This window comes from Anopheles gambiae, chromosome 3 (genome assembly GCF_943734735.2).
Source record: "Anopheles gambiae chromosome 3, idAnoGambNW_F1_1, whole genome shotgun sequence".
Taxonomy (NCBI): Eukaryota; Metazoa; Arthropoda; class Insecta; order Diptera; family Culicidae; genus Anopheles; species Anopheles gambiae.
This window is the reverse complement of record NC_064602.1, coordinates 87,670,100-87,687,950: the sequence shown is the minus strand read 5'-3', so window position 1 is coordinate 87,687,950 and position 17,851 is coordinate 87,670,100. Positions and strand designations below refer to the sequence as shown.

Genomic DNA, 17,851 nt, shown 5'->3' with positions numbered 1-17,851 from the left:
GTCTGCGATCCCAAACGACATGCTACTGCTGCCGACGGGGTTTTGTAAAGAGAGCGCTTCCTAGCGCTTACCCGAGCGTACGTGCGCGCGGATGATTAATGTTTCTCTAAACGGTAATCTCCCGCGAGACCCGCGCATAATGTGGAATGTGGTTTCGGGGTGGGGAGATTTGGTGTGCGAAATAATTGCTAATCTCAACCCTGGGCCAGGATCTGGCCTGTGCCCATGAGGATAAGGACAGGGTTTTGGGTGGCAAAGGGAGGCTTGTTGTGCAGTTGTGGGTTAGGTGCGCTTCATTAGGTGCAATTTGTTTGATCGTGTGCGTCATGGGCGGATTGTCTAAAACGGCACAACGGCGAATCATCCCATTAAAGATGGGACCCGGTCCCGGACCCCCGAACCCCGAAGATGGACAATATATTTTATTACGGGCACAAACACGCGCATCGAACACTTGATGAAAGGGGCAGAGTTAAACGAACACAGAAAGAGCGTCCATTTAAAGCAGCCAAAGCGAATGCTCAAAAACCCCGCTCGCTTACCGCTCAAAACGGTTACGCTTCCCTTCGCGTTCGGCACAATTAGCAATAGGTGCGTTTGTTTCAGTTATGCTTCGGCAGCAAACCGTCGTCCCGGTCGCTCTAAGCAAACAGCGTCAGCGCGTCCCAATATGCGTTAATCTGTGCATGCGAGCTGTGCGGACGGCTGTGGGATGAGCAAGAGGCGGGGGGAATGAAACAGAATTTGATGCCCCCAAGGCACACAGCCGACCGACAGCTGAAGGGGTTCTGTCCGATTCCCCCAGAATGTTACCCAGTTTGAAGCCGGTTTTTTGTATGCTGGAGAGGTTATGTGTGTGTGTGTGTGTTTTGCTACTCGCAACCCTCCCAGTTTACTGTTGCAAAGGTCCTACCTTGGGTCGGAAATCGAGCAAGCTTGAATGTAATTTAAAGCAAAGGAACGACACAAACTAAAGTCTTGATGTAAAAAAAAACATCCACAACAAAAAAATGCACCAAACTGTGTAAGGATGGTAATGAAGAGGGGAGAAAGGGCTAAGAGGTAGCATAAGTGGCGTTCTCTCTTACGCACACACACACACAAACTCGCAAAGCTAGACGGTCTGACGCCATGCTCAAGGTGAGCTGAATTAATCCTCGCTAGAACTTTTACATTTGCGAATACGCTAAAAGGTACAGAGAGCATATGGTGTGCCGTGTAAAGGTGTGCGTGAGGGGAGAGGACCAGCAAACCCTTCGAAGGATAGGGCCCGAACCATCCCTTCAGCGGGAATGGGGCGGGTTTTAAAAAACTGAACCGGTACAATTGAATTAGGAAATTGCATCCATTTCGGCTGTTTGCCGGTTTTCTCATTAGTAAAAGTGAAATTTGGTAACAATATCCGGTCGCCCGAATTGAATTAGCGAAACAACTTCAAAGTGTTGAGATATAGTGTACAAGAAGAAGGGTTTTTTTTTTGCTGGGGAAATGATTCACGAACAAAATAATGAAAAAGAATAGCAAAAGTTTAAATGGTGGAAAACACTAAACTAAACAAAAAAAAAAAACAAAATCAGGGTAAAGGATAAAGTTATTGTTTCTGGTTGTTGTTTTGCTTCAAACAAAACATACAAAAAAAAGAAGATGAGAAAATGTAACAAAAAAGAAAAGAAACAGGAACAGATGTGATAGCAAATTTGGCGATAAAAACATAATTTAAATGATGAATCAAAAATAATGAATTTTATGAAGTAAATATAACACAAAAATGCGAAATGGGTAAAACGGACCCAAAACATGTATAAATGTGTAGTTGAAAACGATAAAATGATCGAGAAACAAATTTAAAAAAAATATAACAAATAAAATTGAAAGAAGATTTAATGAAAATAATGAGCCTAAATAGAGAATATTAAAATATTTCAAACCAAAACAAAAGGACAGTAAACAATATGAAAATATCATGAAGCAAGCAAATGAATAGCAAATAAAAGCAGCACAAATAATGAGCGTTTGTGTATTACACCGCCATCTCCAGATAGAAGCATAAACATAGACCGGCATTTAAAGCGAAACATTAAAAGCGCTCGAAAAATACGAAACAACATTCAAAAGTCAACCCAAAACATCACACGTTGATTGGACGATGATTTATCGCACGCACTTTGAGGAAAACCCCACAGCACAGCAGATGGACGGTAGAGACGTGGCCAACCGCATCGCAAAATAGAAATAAAAACAAAACTCATCAAATTGACCCACAATAGTAATAGAGTAACATTAAACAATTCCAATCGATTAAAACTAATCCATCGCGCGCTGTTTTCTGCGCTCTTCTCTTGCGGAGCGTTGTGATTGTGTTGAAATTAATAGTTCCAAAACGTGTTCCCCCGTCCCCTTCGGTCGGTCTTTAAACTGCTAATAAAAGACCTGCAGCAGCGAAGAAGGAAAGTGAACTGGCCACTAGCCCTTGCTTGTAAAATAGAAACAACGACCGAAAAAACAAAAAAAAAAAAACACAAACACACTCACATGCATACCCTAGGTTTGGGTTAATGGCTATAATTATGCGCTGACGCCGCACGGTGCTGGCAAAAGTTTTCGAATGATAGTTTAACGTTTCATGATTGGCGATGATTAAAGCGAATCGGAAACTTTACTCTATATAAACGCATGCACCACCAAACAAAGGGGGGAGGGTTCGTGTGCTGCCGGAGCGCACGAGTCTCCCAGCACTCGCTTCAAAACGCGAGCGCGAGCCTGGTCAGCAATTAAAAAACGCGCCTTACCTAACGCTACATTTTGTGTTTCCTCAGCCAAGCGCGCTGGAAGCATCCCTTGCCATCTCCTCCATCCCCTCCCTGCCTTCAAACACTTTTTCTATTCCAGGTAGAGCCGGTGGAGGTTTGATTTTTGAGACTGGACAAACGAAGGAATTGGGCGATGATGATGCCGTTCACCGGCGAATATGCTGTGGCGCGATATTCGGTCTCGAAAGGAAACGACTTTAGATCGATTTAAGACAGGGCGGAGGGTTGTTTTTTCCCTCTTTTCGGGCCATAGTTGTCTCGTGCGGGACCCACCGTGAGTATGTTGTACACCAATTAAAGGAAAACAAAACAGTTTTCGGGATGTAAAAACACGCGATACACGGGCGCGCACTACACAGCGCAAAACGCCAATGTGTGTGTCTTCAAACCTATGCGCACCTATGCTGCTCGAACAGCGAAACATCACGGGTAATTAAGTTGAGTAGATGAACACATTCCGTCCTGGCACGGGTACGCATCAGCCCGGAGGGGCCTGCTTTCGTCAGCTGGAGCTGGACAACGCAACCCCGAACCCCGGCAGCCGTTTGGTCGTGAGTGGTGGATGAAAAATGGTCACTTTATCTGAATGGACTTGAAAGGTAGTTCGAAAAACGCTAAATCGCTTTATTCGAAGGTTCGTCACTTGACGCCGTTTGAAGTCTATCGATTCGAAATGTCGGTGCCTAGCGGTGCACCGTTGTAATACGCGCGTGTGATAAAACCGAAGCTTACACGTTAATCAATCAACAACTACCGAGCTGGAGGCTTTGGCTACCCCTTTGCAGGGGGCTCAACGCTCACTCTCTTTTCTTCTCTTCGTGTGAATTAACAAAAGAAAAGCGCTCTTTTATCCGTGCGCTGTGTGCACCATCGCGGTAATGCTCCACAAAAATGGGGAGACTTTCCAGAATGCAACTCTTACAAACAGACACACACACACACACGTACTGTCCTATATTTCGAAGCACAATCGAGCCGGGGCTGCATCGAAGAAAGATCAATCAAAAATCAAAAAAGCTCAATGCGTTCCTCCATGGACCATCATCCCTATTCGGGCGGAATCACTTCATACTTAAGCAGATCGGATCATGCTCGTATTGACGCGTATGATTGTTCGTGTCATTTCTTAGCGCTTTCATACCCACCCGAAGAAAGGGTTTCGGGAAAAAGGGTTCAATGGTGCTGTTGCGTGTGAGCTGTGATTTTTTTCTTCGGTTTTTTTAAAAACTCTGAGCATTAAATGAATCCATTGAAAGAGGTACGCATTATCATCGTTGCAGGCCGGGAGAATATTCGATTACTTCCAAGGGCTAAGGGTAATTAATGGCACGAAAGAAAGCAGTCCCTTCCCTTTTCCCCCTTTCTGTATCTCTCTCGCATCGCCCTGAACCGCTCTAAAGCATAGCGCCGATCGGTTTGTTTTCATTCGTTCGCCCGTTGAGAGAGAAGAAATAAATGATCACCCAATTACTTGACTTTATTTCCATTCGTCTTACTCCTTCTAAGGGAAGCTATTGATCGAGCCGGAAGGGTTTTGTTTGACCCATTTTTTTATTGTTTTGCGCAGCAAAAGCTGCTCATTTTAACTCCAAACCACCTCTCCCCAAAAAAGGGTAAACATTGCTTAATTTATATGATAAAAGAAATCATCCTCTTTTATTATGTGCCTTTTTTGTGCACAAAAAATAAAAAAACAGAACCAAAACAATGCAAATACAACATGCAACACAAAAACGTGGGAAAATCAATCACCAATTCCCTTTTTTTGCCGGTGCCGAGTGATCTTCACCTGCTTCATCCCGACACGGGGCGGAAAAGGTTAACCCCAACACCCCGCCAGATGGTGCCCGATGGTGATTGTCACACGCGTACAAAACGGTCCCACATTTGTGCGATGTGCCCTATCGGAAGACAAATTAGCATTTATCGGGCACGTCCGATCCGGCGATCCTCCTCGCGGGGATCCCTTTTTCACGTATGCATTTTAAATCAATTTCTTCTCACCCGGATCACTCTCTCTCTCTGTCTCTCTTTTGCGCGACGTTTAAAAAGCAACAGAATGTCTCATAAATCTTGCTCCGGTGGGCTAACACAGCCGTGTTTTGTGTCCTTACAAAACGATCTTCCTTTGGGAGATGTTTTGCTTGTTTTGCAAACTGCACCTGATAGATCTGATTGGAAAATCTCCACGGCGAGAAGAAGAAAGGGGATGATAAATTCTTTCTTTTTGCGAGTTTGTACAATTAAAAGGTTTGCGGGAAAACGTGGCCATATGCGACCCAGTAGTATTAGATGTGCTATTTTTTATTTGAAGTATCATGAAAATAGTATTTAACAATGGGGGTTAGGTTTACAATGAGGCAGAATTATGTACAGTCTGTAATTTATAGCAATTTATACTGCATTGGACAATTCTTGAAGCAAATTGTACTGATTGTTCTGCCAATTTAAAAGAAAACGCGTATCTCAGAATAAACATAAGTCAAGAACCGGGTTAATTGGGAGCAGACTTTGTAGACTCTGTTGTCGTTTAGCTAGTTTTTCGAGGCCTAATTATTAGGTTCAGTAGATAATTATTTAAAATACTCATTGAAAAATGAAACACTGCTCGTGCCAGTATTTTTAACATTTTTTAATCAGTAATAGCGTTTCAAATCAAAAATAAAGCTCAACGACTGCCCATATTGCCCCATCCTCCCCTAAAGAACCAATAAAATCTGGCATTTTTATTTTGTGTGTACGTACTGTCGCTTAAAATGACCGGGCCACTTGTTTCGCGAGCTGGTTGCATTCCGTTTTGCTCATCCCACCCCGTAACCTCCCCTCCGTCCTGCTGCACGTTGCATCCACGAGACACGACCTCCGACACCGCGCTGCGAGTGAGAATCCGTTACGGCACTTGCATTCCGGCAAATGCGGCAAAAAGGCGGCAAAAGAACACACGGGGACACCGGGCACCGACGGTTAATAAATTATTATTAACTTGTAATTATTTTTATTGTTTATTTCGCTTTATTTGCACAGCGCGGAAAGATGTAGCCGATATATTTTTTTTTGTTTCTTTCATAAAAAAAGTCCACCAAATTAATGGGCCACAGCGCGGCGGCAGCAGCGGTGGTGGCACGGTATCGCGCCCGAACCATCAACGGCAACTGCGGTGGCACGAGCTGCACCGTACGGCCCCGACCCGGAGTGCAACAAAAAAAATGCGGGGTTTTGTGCGAAAATTTTTCATCGCATTGCAAGGATCAGCATGCAAAGATTCGGGAATTTGCTTCCTTTGCTTGTCATAACTTTTGTTCCGAGGGAGCTTTTATCTCTCTCGTTCTCACTTGCTGTGTGTACAGGGCAAGGAATCGCAAAAGGAGAAATGATTTGACAGTTTTATTTTTCACTTGACGTTTTTCTTTTGCTGCCTTTCAGTTTTTTGTTCCCTTTCGCCGACGTCTGTCTCTACCGATCGGGCACAAAAACCGATCATGCCCGGTTGACCAAACCGATGAGAACCTGTACATTCGATCGAAGCTTTTCATAGTTCTCTCTGTGTGTGAGTATAGTTGCCTTGTTTTGAATGGGTTCAAGTGTTCATTTTTATTTTTATTAGCACTTACAGCTGATTTTGTGAGCAAAAGAATTTGCAACCTGTGCGAGCGAACGAGGAGCCGTTCGAGCGGAACCTTTTGTCTGTTTGGTTTGGTTTTGTGCACCGCCGGGAAGAAGGAAGGAAGCAAACCAACAACAACAACAAAAAAACCTCACATCATTAAAAATCCTATGGAGCGGCGATGGAAGGCAAGTGGACATCGCAGCTGTGGGACAAGGGTAAGCAAAAAGGGTATCGCGATCGCGAAACAAAAACCCTTCCCGGGTGGCAAACCAGCCAGCGGCACTGGCTGGTCAGAATTGAGCCGCCGGAATCGACACTTGAAATTTGGGTCAGCAGAACTTGAACGGTGCAGCCCCGCCGTGTGGAATTCGACAGAATGGGATGGTCGGTGTGGATCGGGGTTGAGGAGAGGTTTCAGTGATTTTCATCGTTTCCTTCAGTTTTTTTTTTTTTTGCACCGATTTACCCGATGAGAAGGAAATAAAAATTACGTCCAATTTTCGGCCCAACCAGCAACTGGCGGGGCACATGTGTGCTGTGTTTGATGTTTTCGGCGCCTGTGTGCGATAAAGGGCTTAAGTTGAGTGATCGCGATCGCGTAAGCCGACCGGGCGTGCTTGTTTGTATAGCAACGCAACGGACACGGGGTTCGTCGCTTAGTTGTCCTAATTTTGTTTTTGCTTTCTTGCGCTAGATTGTTCGTTGTCGTTGACAGCGTTGTCGAGGGCGGTGATGTGAGGAGTACATTGGGTCAGACACTTGTCGTCAACTTTTGATCTTGGTAACGATAACAATAATAGGAAGATGTCATGTGATTGCGATTACAGCAAGCTGTCAAACATAAAACGAATGTCAAAAGTCATATCAACCCCGCGTCTACTAACAAATATTGGGGGCTTTTACGATATCCGCCAGCTGTTTTATATGGAGTTTGATACTTGGCGGTTGAGCGTAAGAACAGCAACGACTTACATTAATTGATGTAAACATTAATATAAAATTTAAACAATATTCTATACGAGCCTATTCTAAGCAGTTTTCATGTTGAAATTTTGTAGAAATCTAATGTCCAAACATTCGAGAAAAATAGGTTTGATTGTTCATTAAAACCGGAGGATGGTTTTATTTTAACACAGAAAAGAAATTCAGAGCAGGAACAAATTATTGGACAAATCCCAACCAATAAATTAATGCCTTACAACACTTTTAATTTGAATGTTCCTGCACAGTTATTTCCCAAACCAAAAAAAAAAAAAAAACACACACACAATCTTGGTCAAAAATGCTCGGAAGCATATTCACCTGCCGATAGCCTCTTGTCGGATTATTCACTTCACTTCTAGAGAACGGAAAGAAAACAAGAATAGCAAGGCGCATTCACCGATCGTTCGACTTGCGTTTGAGTGTTTATTGGAATTTATTTGCCCTTTTCGCCTCCCTCAGTTTGCACCCCGATAGCAGCTAATGTGCACAAAGGTGGAGGTTGAGCTTAAATATTGAGATTATATCGACGTTGTTGGCAATCCAGTACACTGTTTTTGCTACCTTTGGATGGTGCGTATTGTTGTTTTCTTGTTCATGAACACTTTCTAAGCGTTACTGATACACCGAACAAGGGGCGTGGATGAAACGGCAGCAACCAAATTGTTGTAATGAGATTACCCCCAAAAACTGTTTAATCTGCATCTCGCCTCCCGCTACGTAGGATGCGATTAATGCGCTCCCGCAGGGTTGGAGGAACGAGCGCCGGAAAAGAGATCGCACAAAAATGCATACATGAGTGTTTGTGGCCTGCCTTTCCTACCTTCACCCCTCCCCAATTGGTGAACGGCAGGAGCATTATCGTGCCACATCATAGGTCGCTTGCTTAACTGCGGTGGCGAGTGACATGATGTTGGGTGCCACATAAATTGGAGGATTCCGGCTCCTTTCCAGCCCGGCGATGTTCGTGACCGCGGTCGGTTTGGGTTGTGTCGTTTTTTTTTTTAACTTTTCGTGGGATCCATAATTTTGCCACCCTTTGCCTTTCCCCCGTTGCCCCGTTGCGTTGTTTTATTGGCGGATGGTTGTTCGCCATAGCGGAAGAGTTTGTCCACTCAAAGCGGTGGAAGAAAACGGAGGCAAACCAACGCCAACAAACAAAAAAAAGGTTTCCTGTCCTCACGAAACAGTGTGTCGATAGTTTCCCTACACACGGAAACGGACTGCAGGGTCGGACATGGGGAGCGGAGGAGGCGCAAAGCAAAGTGTTGCCAAAAAGAAAGATCCAATGATGAAAGCAAAGTGGCCTCAGGCCTGAGCACAGCCCAAAGAAAGGAAGAAAGGAAAGAAAAAACCGCGCCGCGCCGAGAACAAGTGTTTTGGCATGTTCGGTTTCGTTCTCGAGCCGCACTCGAGCGAAACTCACGCGACGCGTTTGGCGGTATTAATTTATGCATAGTTGAGGGGAAAAGTTTTGAAGAATGTTTTGCGAGCGCGATCGGGACAATTTTCCGTTTGCCGCACGCTCCGATCATGGTCGGTACGAATCGTGCTTTGGCTGGTTTGCTAGCAGGCAAGCAAATTGTTTAACGGTTTGCTACAAATCGTGTTGAAGCTGCATGATCATCACGCGAACGGGGAACAAGTGTCGCGCGATCGAAGAAACATGAAACTCCATCGCAAGCTTGGTAGTGGAAAAGGGGATAAACAAAATAGTTTTGAAACTTCGGCGCGTACGGACAATGTTTTGATAAAGCGTACAACAATCCCTCGGGTTCGGTTCGGTTGTCGGACAAATTAAAACAAACGCCACACAACGATCCTCTGTCTTTATCCTCTCCCAACCAAGGCATCATACCTACATGACCTGCGTGGTGCGTTTGCTTAGGCCCTCGCTTCTGCCAGTAGTGTATTCTGTAATGCTCCATCAGAAATTGGGTCAGCGCGTAGTTGATCCAGCGGGTAGCGATCGATTTCCGAAAGGGATAGTTGGGTGTGATCGACGGCGGCGGGTAGTAGGTAGGGGCATGGGCTCCCGGTTAAAAGGGCTCGTCAAAGTGGAGTAGAAAACAATGCTTCCATGCTTCGACCGGGAAGGTTGACGCGTACGAGCGAGCGAGAGGGAGCAATAATTAATTCAGTAATCTTGAATGATTGACGTAGCTCGGATTACTTGCAAGATTCGTTTTATTTTAGCTCTTTTTTTGGGGGGCGAGAGGCTACTCCTTCCTGATCTCTTAACGCTACTTGATCGTGCGTGTGTGTGTGTATGTGTGTGTCAGGAATAGACAAAAAGCACGAGCACTGTCCCGTGTGGAGTGGAACAGGAGGTGAAATTAAAAATCATCGACAATCGATCGATCCACACGCGAATGTCGAGAATCCGATAAACGGGGTGACGACGGTTTCGGAGCGAGAAACGGGAGCAAGCCAGCAAGCGTGTGCATGCGTGCAGAAACACAGCGTGCCAAAGAGCTTGTGGAAGGCTGATGGGATAAAGGGAAGAAGGTTCGTTGGGGACGAAAAGTGATTAGAAAATTTGGAAACATACGATCGGAATAGAGTGGAGTTGAAAAGAATAGGGAAAGATGTTAAGACAACGATCGTGAGCGGTGGTAAGGTTAAGACCGAATGGGAAGAACCAACAGTAAGATGATAGCAAAAAAGATGACTAAAAATGTAAAATTTAATCAAACTTGAATGTAGATAATGAAAAATGTTATTTAATTGGACATACTTTTCTATGTAAAACATGTTTTTACATATTAACCAATAAGAATAATGCTCATGATTTTACGAAGGCAACGAAGCGTGAATAGTAAAAAGCAGAGAGCTAAAACATTAAAATAAAACAAAATGGGAACAAATTGTCATGTGAAACTCTTCCTAGGAAAATACAATCAAATGCATTTAAATAAAAATACAATAAAAAATAAAAAAAACTTAAAAAGTGGCTTTGTGAAGATAATGATTGCAATAATATCAGAAAGGATAGAAAAGTTGAACAAATATGCCAGCAATTTAGCTGGTTTGTTTGATGTATTAAAATCAACAACTACGAAACGCGTCCCGGGAAACTGCTGCATCACTACTTTTCGTATGAGTTCAGCCAATTGAACTGCTCTGTTCACACACTGTCGACAGTTTGATGCGAGATTGAGTTGTGCTCCCGATCTCTCTATCCCTCTCTCTTTCCCGCAGATCAAGCTATTCTTCCTCTATCCGCTGTGTGTCACTTGTGAAAAGCTCTGCATTTTACAAAATGCAAATCGCCGATCTCCATCCCTTTCGGAGCGTTCGAAAACCCTCCCCCAAGATGAAGACGTCGACAGAAAAAGGCCCCATCGAGAAAAGCCTCCCGAAGGGTTCAAAAGGTCGCCACTGCTGCCTGCGCACACTCGGTGACTCGGCGCTGAATAAATCAGAAAGTGCCAAACCGCGCGTACACCGCGAGGTAGGTACGGTCGTGGGGAATGCCCGGTATCGGGATCGAACTTACGTCGTCATCGTCGTGCAGGGAACTGCGCTCATCATCAATCAAAATCAATTGGCTTTTGCTCAGGTCATCGTCGGGACAGTCGGCGGCGGTGGCCGCTGGGCCGGCGGTGGAGCTGTTCGGTGGGCCCGGCGTTGCGTGACTGCCACCGTGAGCGATGCCCCGTTGGCTGCCGGTCAGTTGCTGCTGCTGCTGCTGCTGGTGGCTGGCGGTGCCGACGGTGTGGTTGTTGTTGCTGTCACTTCTTCGGTTATTGTTGTTGTCACCGATCAGCTCGGTACAGTCCATGCCGCCATGGTGATCGTCGTACCCGTGGTGCAGCCCGTGCAGTGTGTGATGGTGATCATGGTCGTGATGGCCGGACGGTTTCATGATTTCCATGTTGTTCTTCAGGATCTCGTTCAAAGACTGATGCCGCAGGTCGGTGATTTGTATCTGACCCGGGTCATGGTGTTGCTGCTGTTGCTGGTGATGCTGATGCTGTGGTTGCGGCTGCTGACCGAGTTCAGCGATCTCGTGCTGCGGTACGTTATTGTTCTTCATGGTGCCGGTGCGCAATGTTCACAAACCAAAAAGGTTGGTTTTGCTATTGAAAATCCACGCAGCAATCACCATGCGACTCCATCGAGTAAAGCGGAGCCGGCACAAGTAGTTTGGCACAATTTGAACCGGGTTCGATGTTAAATCGATGTAATAAAGTTACGACTACAAAATAGCTTAACTAACAAACGAACGGGTTCATTACTTTATATCAGCAAAATAAGGCACATCAAATTCACTTATAAATGCGAAACATTACACATGGCAACACGGTAGCTTTACGATACGTTCCTTAATGCACACATACGCATATGGCAGTGTATGTGTGCGTGTGTGTGAGTGTGTTTGCAAAAATATGCACCACAAAAACAAAAAATCACACCACACTCAAAACGGACACGGAAATGGCACTGGAGATTTCATGCGATAGCCCGAAAACCAGTAACGAAAGACATCAACGCGCGCGGGATGAAGTGACGTTACAAGCGACGAACCTCCACGTTCAAATCACTGGTCCAGCAGTTGCGTCCGGATCGGGTTTAGAGGAAGTAGTTAAGATAACACTTATTAGCACGAGAGAAAGGACGGACAGCCGGTGGGATTGGTGTGAACGATTTCGTACAGAAATTCCATCGCAGAGATTGATAAATCTAGTTGTTTTACACAGCCAACCCGCAAAAAAAACAAACGAAAAAAGATGTCCGTCCGACACACGGAAAAAGAAAAGGCGCTGTCTTGCTGTGAAGCAGGTGCAAATAAATATAACCAAACAGCAAAAAAAAAAGTGGAGGGTGGAGGCGAAAAGAGTGGAAAAACCACACGCGAAACCCGCGAAACCGATCACGCCGATGCGTACGATCGAAAGATCGCATGTAAACTAGTGGCCATCGGGTCAGCGGCAAAGCCCCGGAGCGATTTTCCTGGATGCCGGGTCGTCGGGTTCGTCGCTTGTGTCGAACCTCTCTTCACGCGCCTGCTCTTATGCTGCCGCTGCTGGCTAACATAATAGGCTTAAGGAATTGCTCTCGGTTCGCTCCGAAGCGCGCTCTCTTTACGAAACCGAAATGCTGTCTCTCTCTCTCCCTCTCTGCTTTTAGGATCGTGTTTCGTTTCGTGCAGGGGTTAATGCTGGAGGCTGTAGCGTTTTTGCTTCTTCGCGCCGTCGCCGAGAGATGAAGAAAGCATGCGAGATTCGATTCATTCGCGTCGCGCATGTGGCGCACGAGCGGGCCTGTATACGTACCGCGCGGTACGATAAAACACACTTGATCGATCGTTCACCTGTGACAAATTGACTCAATTGTGTTCAACCCCGCTGCACGCTTTTCGGGCATTGCGCGGGAGGGGCATCGTGGGAATCTTCAGACTAAAGGAGGTTGGATGGGGCTTTTGGATTTTCGGTGGTTCGGTGGCCGGGGTGTGCGTTTGTGACGACGATCAGTCTTGCTCGTGCGTTTGAGCGCTGGTTTCGTTGCTGCTGGCAGGCTGTGGCCGGTGCTGACCCACATACACTCGCTCAATCGAAGACTTATCTCGCACACAGAGTGGGGGGGTATTTTAGATACATTTTTTGTAGCCTCGCTCGATCTGTTTTGTCTGTTTAGGTGTAATATCTTTGCCGGTGCAAACAACAGTACAGGAGAGAGAGAGAGAGACAGAAAAAAAGCCAGTACTAGCACGCGTTCGGTCAAGGTGACGATCAGCACAAAGGGGCGAGTTGTGCCGTTTTGGGATCGGAAGACGAATCCTACGGGGAATCCTACGGGGGCACCAAAAGGAGGATCGTACGCAACGTTTGATAGCGCGTGGGGCGCGTGTACAAGCGTGATACAATTGCCAACGCCTGTAGAAATTGTGCGCCTCTCGAGGAGATGGCTTTCGAGTGGCGAACGCGCACTTGAGGCAGATTTCTGTACCACTTTAAAGGGGAGTTTTACGGGGGCTTCGCATCCCAAATGCTTAGGGACGGGGTGGTGGTGGTGTTTGGGTGACAGAAAAATGTGTGTTAAAATAACAGCGAGCGTAGATGGATGTGGACGTGGATGGGCCGGGCTGCTCGAAATGATTTGAAGAGGAGCGTTTCGGGAAGGTGGATTAGTGTGGCGTTAAGATGGGCGAGAGTATCGGGTATCGTTTTGAAGACGTTTGGCGAAACAAGTAATACATTTTTTTAGTTTAGGATAGAGTTTTTTGAGGCTCAGGTTTTGAAGATTTGCAGATCAATCAAATATTTGAAAAGAGTTTACAAATTTTCATATACTATATTTATATTTATGCCATCAGCAATTCAACAATCTTTTTTATAGAACAAGATTGACTTGCTATGGTTTGATTGTTGACTTTTGATTTTTTTGTTTGTTGGGGAGAAAGGATTTATTGAGTAAAATCAAATTATGAAATTGTTGGTTGACTAGAATGGTTTTTCCAATCCTCATAATTCAAAACATGATTCTGTTGGAGTTTTATGACTGTTTGAATTACAAAAAAGTATGTGAAAAATACTTCGTCTAAGCTTTTTCTGCTCTTTATTTATTTATGTTTAGTCTCACAAGCACTCATTCACGACAAACTAAACGCAAGCGTCAAGTGATGGTACATTTTACTGCTGCACTTGCCCCAGATCCGCACCACTGCTCACCGTTGTGGGTCAATCCTGGACCTACGCCAAATTAAGCGAGGAAGCGCAACCGCAGCGCTTTGGTCTCGAAACGATTAATGCTAATGTATGCAACTGCATATGGCGGTACCGATGGGGCGGTACCATTTCGCTGCTTCCTGCCTGCACTGGAACGCTCCACACAAATGAACGGCTTTTTTTTACTGCGGCTAAGAAACTGCACCACAAGAGTGCGTTTGGAGAGCATTCGTCAGCCTGGAATGCATCGAATGCACCCGTTGCTGGCCGTACGCAAATCCCCATCCCGAACGGTGGCAAAATGCAAACTGATATTAATTAAAACGAGTGAGAGAAATCATCAGCACCAAGCTTGTGCTGGCTGCTGCTACTCCGTGGGTGCAATTAAAGGAATATTTGGACGCACAACAACAAGCGACTTGATTTTTTTTAATTGCGTTTTGGCTGCAGCCTTCAAAGCAAAGAGAGGAGACGAGAGTTGCGATAAGAGCTCGATGTGTGTGTGTTTTGCTTTTCAACTTAATTATCGCACCGCACTCGTGGCTGTGATGCTATCTGCTGCTATCGTATCGTTTTTGAAAGGTTACGATTGAAGTTCGTCGTAAGGTTTTTCGGCGCGAGCGCGCGCGGTCGCTTTTGTCGGTTTTTGGCCTGCTGGAAGGGTGCAGAAGGCACGCGCATTGGTGGTCGTGTGGAAAGTGTCAAGTTTAAGTGCCCAAAAGCCGGTACGGAGCCCGTCGGCGTGCATCTTCCAAGATTGTGTGTGTGTGTGTTTTTAAAACCGTTTTAACGTCGTGCGAAATCGTCGTTAGCAGGCGATAAGCGCACTGATCGTTTGGATCTGACCCCATACTACGTGAGCGGTGTGGTAGCTACACATATGATGAAGCTTTAATACATTGGCGATGGAAAAATGCTGTTTTGAAGCAGTTTATTTTGGGAAGAGCTATCGAAAAAAAGCTCAAAAAAGAGATGGCGGAAAGAGAAAAAGAAAAACGATAACGCGCTAATGTGAAATATCTACTCAACACTTATGCCGGTAACTGGTTCAGCAGCGGCGTGTGCCGACGCAATGAGGATGACATTTCAATTTTAATTAACGTTTTGATAGCGCGCGCGTGCACCAGTTCTAGTGGTGGATTAGATTAAAAAGGGCCTGGGCGTTCGGGGAGCATTATGGTTACGGTATTTTCATACCGCGCGGCCAATCTCGATTGGACTCAATTTTGCTGCCCTCCAGCCCGCGTGATAGTGCGGAGAAGAAATGAAGGTGCCTTCTTTTTAGTTTTATTGTCGCATGCTGCAGGCTGCACATACAACTTTACCCTCCAGCAGCTTCTAGCCACACGGCAAAACGGTTGAAGCAAACAGGGCAACAAACACCTTAAAGCGAAGAGCACAAAAATAAATCCAACCTATATGGACCGCTACCACCCCCCGGGCCGGTCCAAATCCGATCGATGCGAGCTCTTGCAAGATGTGCAACAAAAGAATGTATTGAATGCGCTAAAAACCACACACAGACCAAACGTCTAAAGCGCACGCGCACACGCTTCGAGTTAGTTGGTCATTTTGGTCCGGATCCGGTTGGGGGTTTTTGTGTTGGGCTGGTGTTACTGTTGTTACCGGGCCGGTCGGTCGTAGTTTAATCGTACCCAGAAAGAGCGTAATGCCAGGGGCGATTAAGGCGACAGAAAAATGTGCAAAAACAGAAACAGTAAGCAGCGAACGCTACACACACCTTCCACGATAGGAATGGGTCACCGTCCAGCATGTAGTGAACCACCGGGTTGAACGGGAGGACGCCCCTTTTAAGGGCGTCTCGGGTGACCAAAGCGGCAGCAGGGATCACGCACGGGAAGCTCGGTTGGTGCAGATTTGTTGGGCGCAAAAATTGCCAAAGAGAGTGCCTTTTTCCTTTTGCAAGCAACTCCGAAAAACACATTCCGACTCAAGCGAGCTGAACTGCGGCGTGTGCGCTTCAGGTTCCGTTTTCTTTCGCCTGCAAACACACAAAAGACTGCAAGCGACGAACCCCCTTTTTGGCGAACCCGATGTCATCTCTACAAAGTCGTGTGGTGTGGTGGCGGAAGTATTTTCATTCATAAATTCGCTCACGATATGGAGCGTGATCGTGTGTGTGTGTGTGCTGTGCATATTTAGCTTCGAAAGGTGAGGATAATGTCGGTGTCGGAAATCGGCATAAAGCCTCGCCTCCAGCGACTCTGACTCGCCCTGGTGCCCTGGTGCCAATTATTGTTATCCCAAATTTCATTCATCGATGTGAAAAGGGTGTAGAGGAGCTTCACTGTTCGAACCACTTCTTTCCCATCGGCTTCACGCCTCGCCCCTCGAAAGGGGCTCGAAATCTTTGCTGAAATTCATTTTGTAATCATCAACTCGCGGTGGTCTTTCCGCTCGTTTTTTGTTGTTCTCGGGCAACGCGCTTCGACGATCGAACATTCAAATTAATAACAACAGGTAAATGGCACCCACCGCCCTACACCACTCTACCCCAAGCCTCTCTCGTGTCTATCAGCTGGCAGCTGTATTAAACGATGAAGAGAAGGAGCAGGAAAAAAAGGGATGATTCGAAAGCAAAACACAGCAATCTGACCGGGGGAGAGAGAAAAAAAAACGGAAAATAAACGCACCGCGATGAAACATAAATATGACACAACGAAATATGGACCCGCGCCGGGGCGTTTGTTGTGGCACCGGAAAGGCATCTCGCTTTGCGGTGCGGCTTGTACAATTGTACGCTTCGGTTGTAAAAAAAACCCCAAGGTGGAGATATTTGAGTTTCCTGGTTACGGAAGATTGGGCTTGGCAGTTTGGCAGTAGTGTAGTCGTTTTTTGCTATCCTTTTCGATTCTTTCTCTCTTTCCCTTAATTCCCTTGGTCAAGAAGATTTAATCACATTCTGTGTTTATGTGTGTGTGTGTTTTTGTTTTAATGCATGCTTAATTCAAACCGGTAGAAAAGATGGTAGGACAGCACCTTTTTTGCTTTTGCTGCCCTGTGTTTGCACTTGCTAAGTGCCAAAATTTCACCGTAATGTTCTTCGTTTAAGTAGCCGTTTACTGTGTGTTTATATAGTGGTTTCGGGTCGTTTGGGCAAGCACAGCACCGGGGATGGCAAAACCCGTGGGTTTCATCTCTTTTCCCTTTTGTGGAAAGCTAACGGCGAGATGGGACGAAATGAAGTCGAATGATGATTATTCTCGCTGTCCAGTGCGAGCTTTCTTGTAGAGTGTAATGGTTTTCTGCTATGGGCTGGAGGGGAAGGGAATGGTAACGCTATAACCTGGACTAGAAACAAATTTCATTAGCAAGATGTGTGTAGAGTCATGTAGCGCAAGGTGGGGCAAGCGTGAGCACTTCACGTTGTTTCGTTTGATGAAGAGGCGTGTGGTTGCTATTTGAAGTTTTATCAATTTTTATACAAAGCCCATAAGTCGTTATTTGTAGGCTATTTTGTATAACTGATAAAACAATTAATATTGAAACTTTCTGAATTAATTTATATACAACAGTATCAACATTATTTAAATGATCTATGCTGTTAATTTGGCAAAGCTGTGAAGCTTAATAATGAAAATATCCTTAAATCGTTTAAAATAGTATAACCAGCTTTTATTAAAATGATTTAATATTTGATAACATTTTTTACATTTTATTGTTTTTGTAATATTGACAGCCTTTTATCTATGTTGCAGTCATTTCCAGATCTGCAATGGCTTTTAGTATATACTCACACTTACCCCCGCTTACTCTAAACG

General features: G+C 45.4%; 1 protein-coding gene across 6 annotated transcripts in view; it reads right to left on the bottom strand.

Annotated features, from left to right (window-relative positions):
• LOC1281006 (transcription factor AP-2-epsilon) overlaps positions 1 to 17,851 on the bottom strand; it is a 71,089-nt gene that overhangs the window by 28,937 nt on the left and 24,301 nt on the right. The window contains exon 1 of one of the 6 annotated variants that reach the window (XM_061657032.1): positions 10,898 to 12,296. The exons of 4 other annotated variants lie outside the window; for them this stretch is intronic. In XM_061657032.1, the coding sequence (XP_061513016.1) occupies positions 10,898 to 11,437 (540 nt within the window). In that variant the 5' untranslated portion in view covers positions 11,438 to 12,296. Of the gene's footprint in view, positions 1 to 10,897; positions 12,297 to 17,851 lie in introns of those variants that run through there. One more of the 6 variants, XM_061657033.1, reaches the window with a different exon arrangement.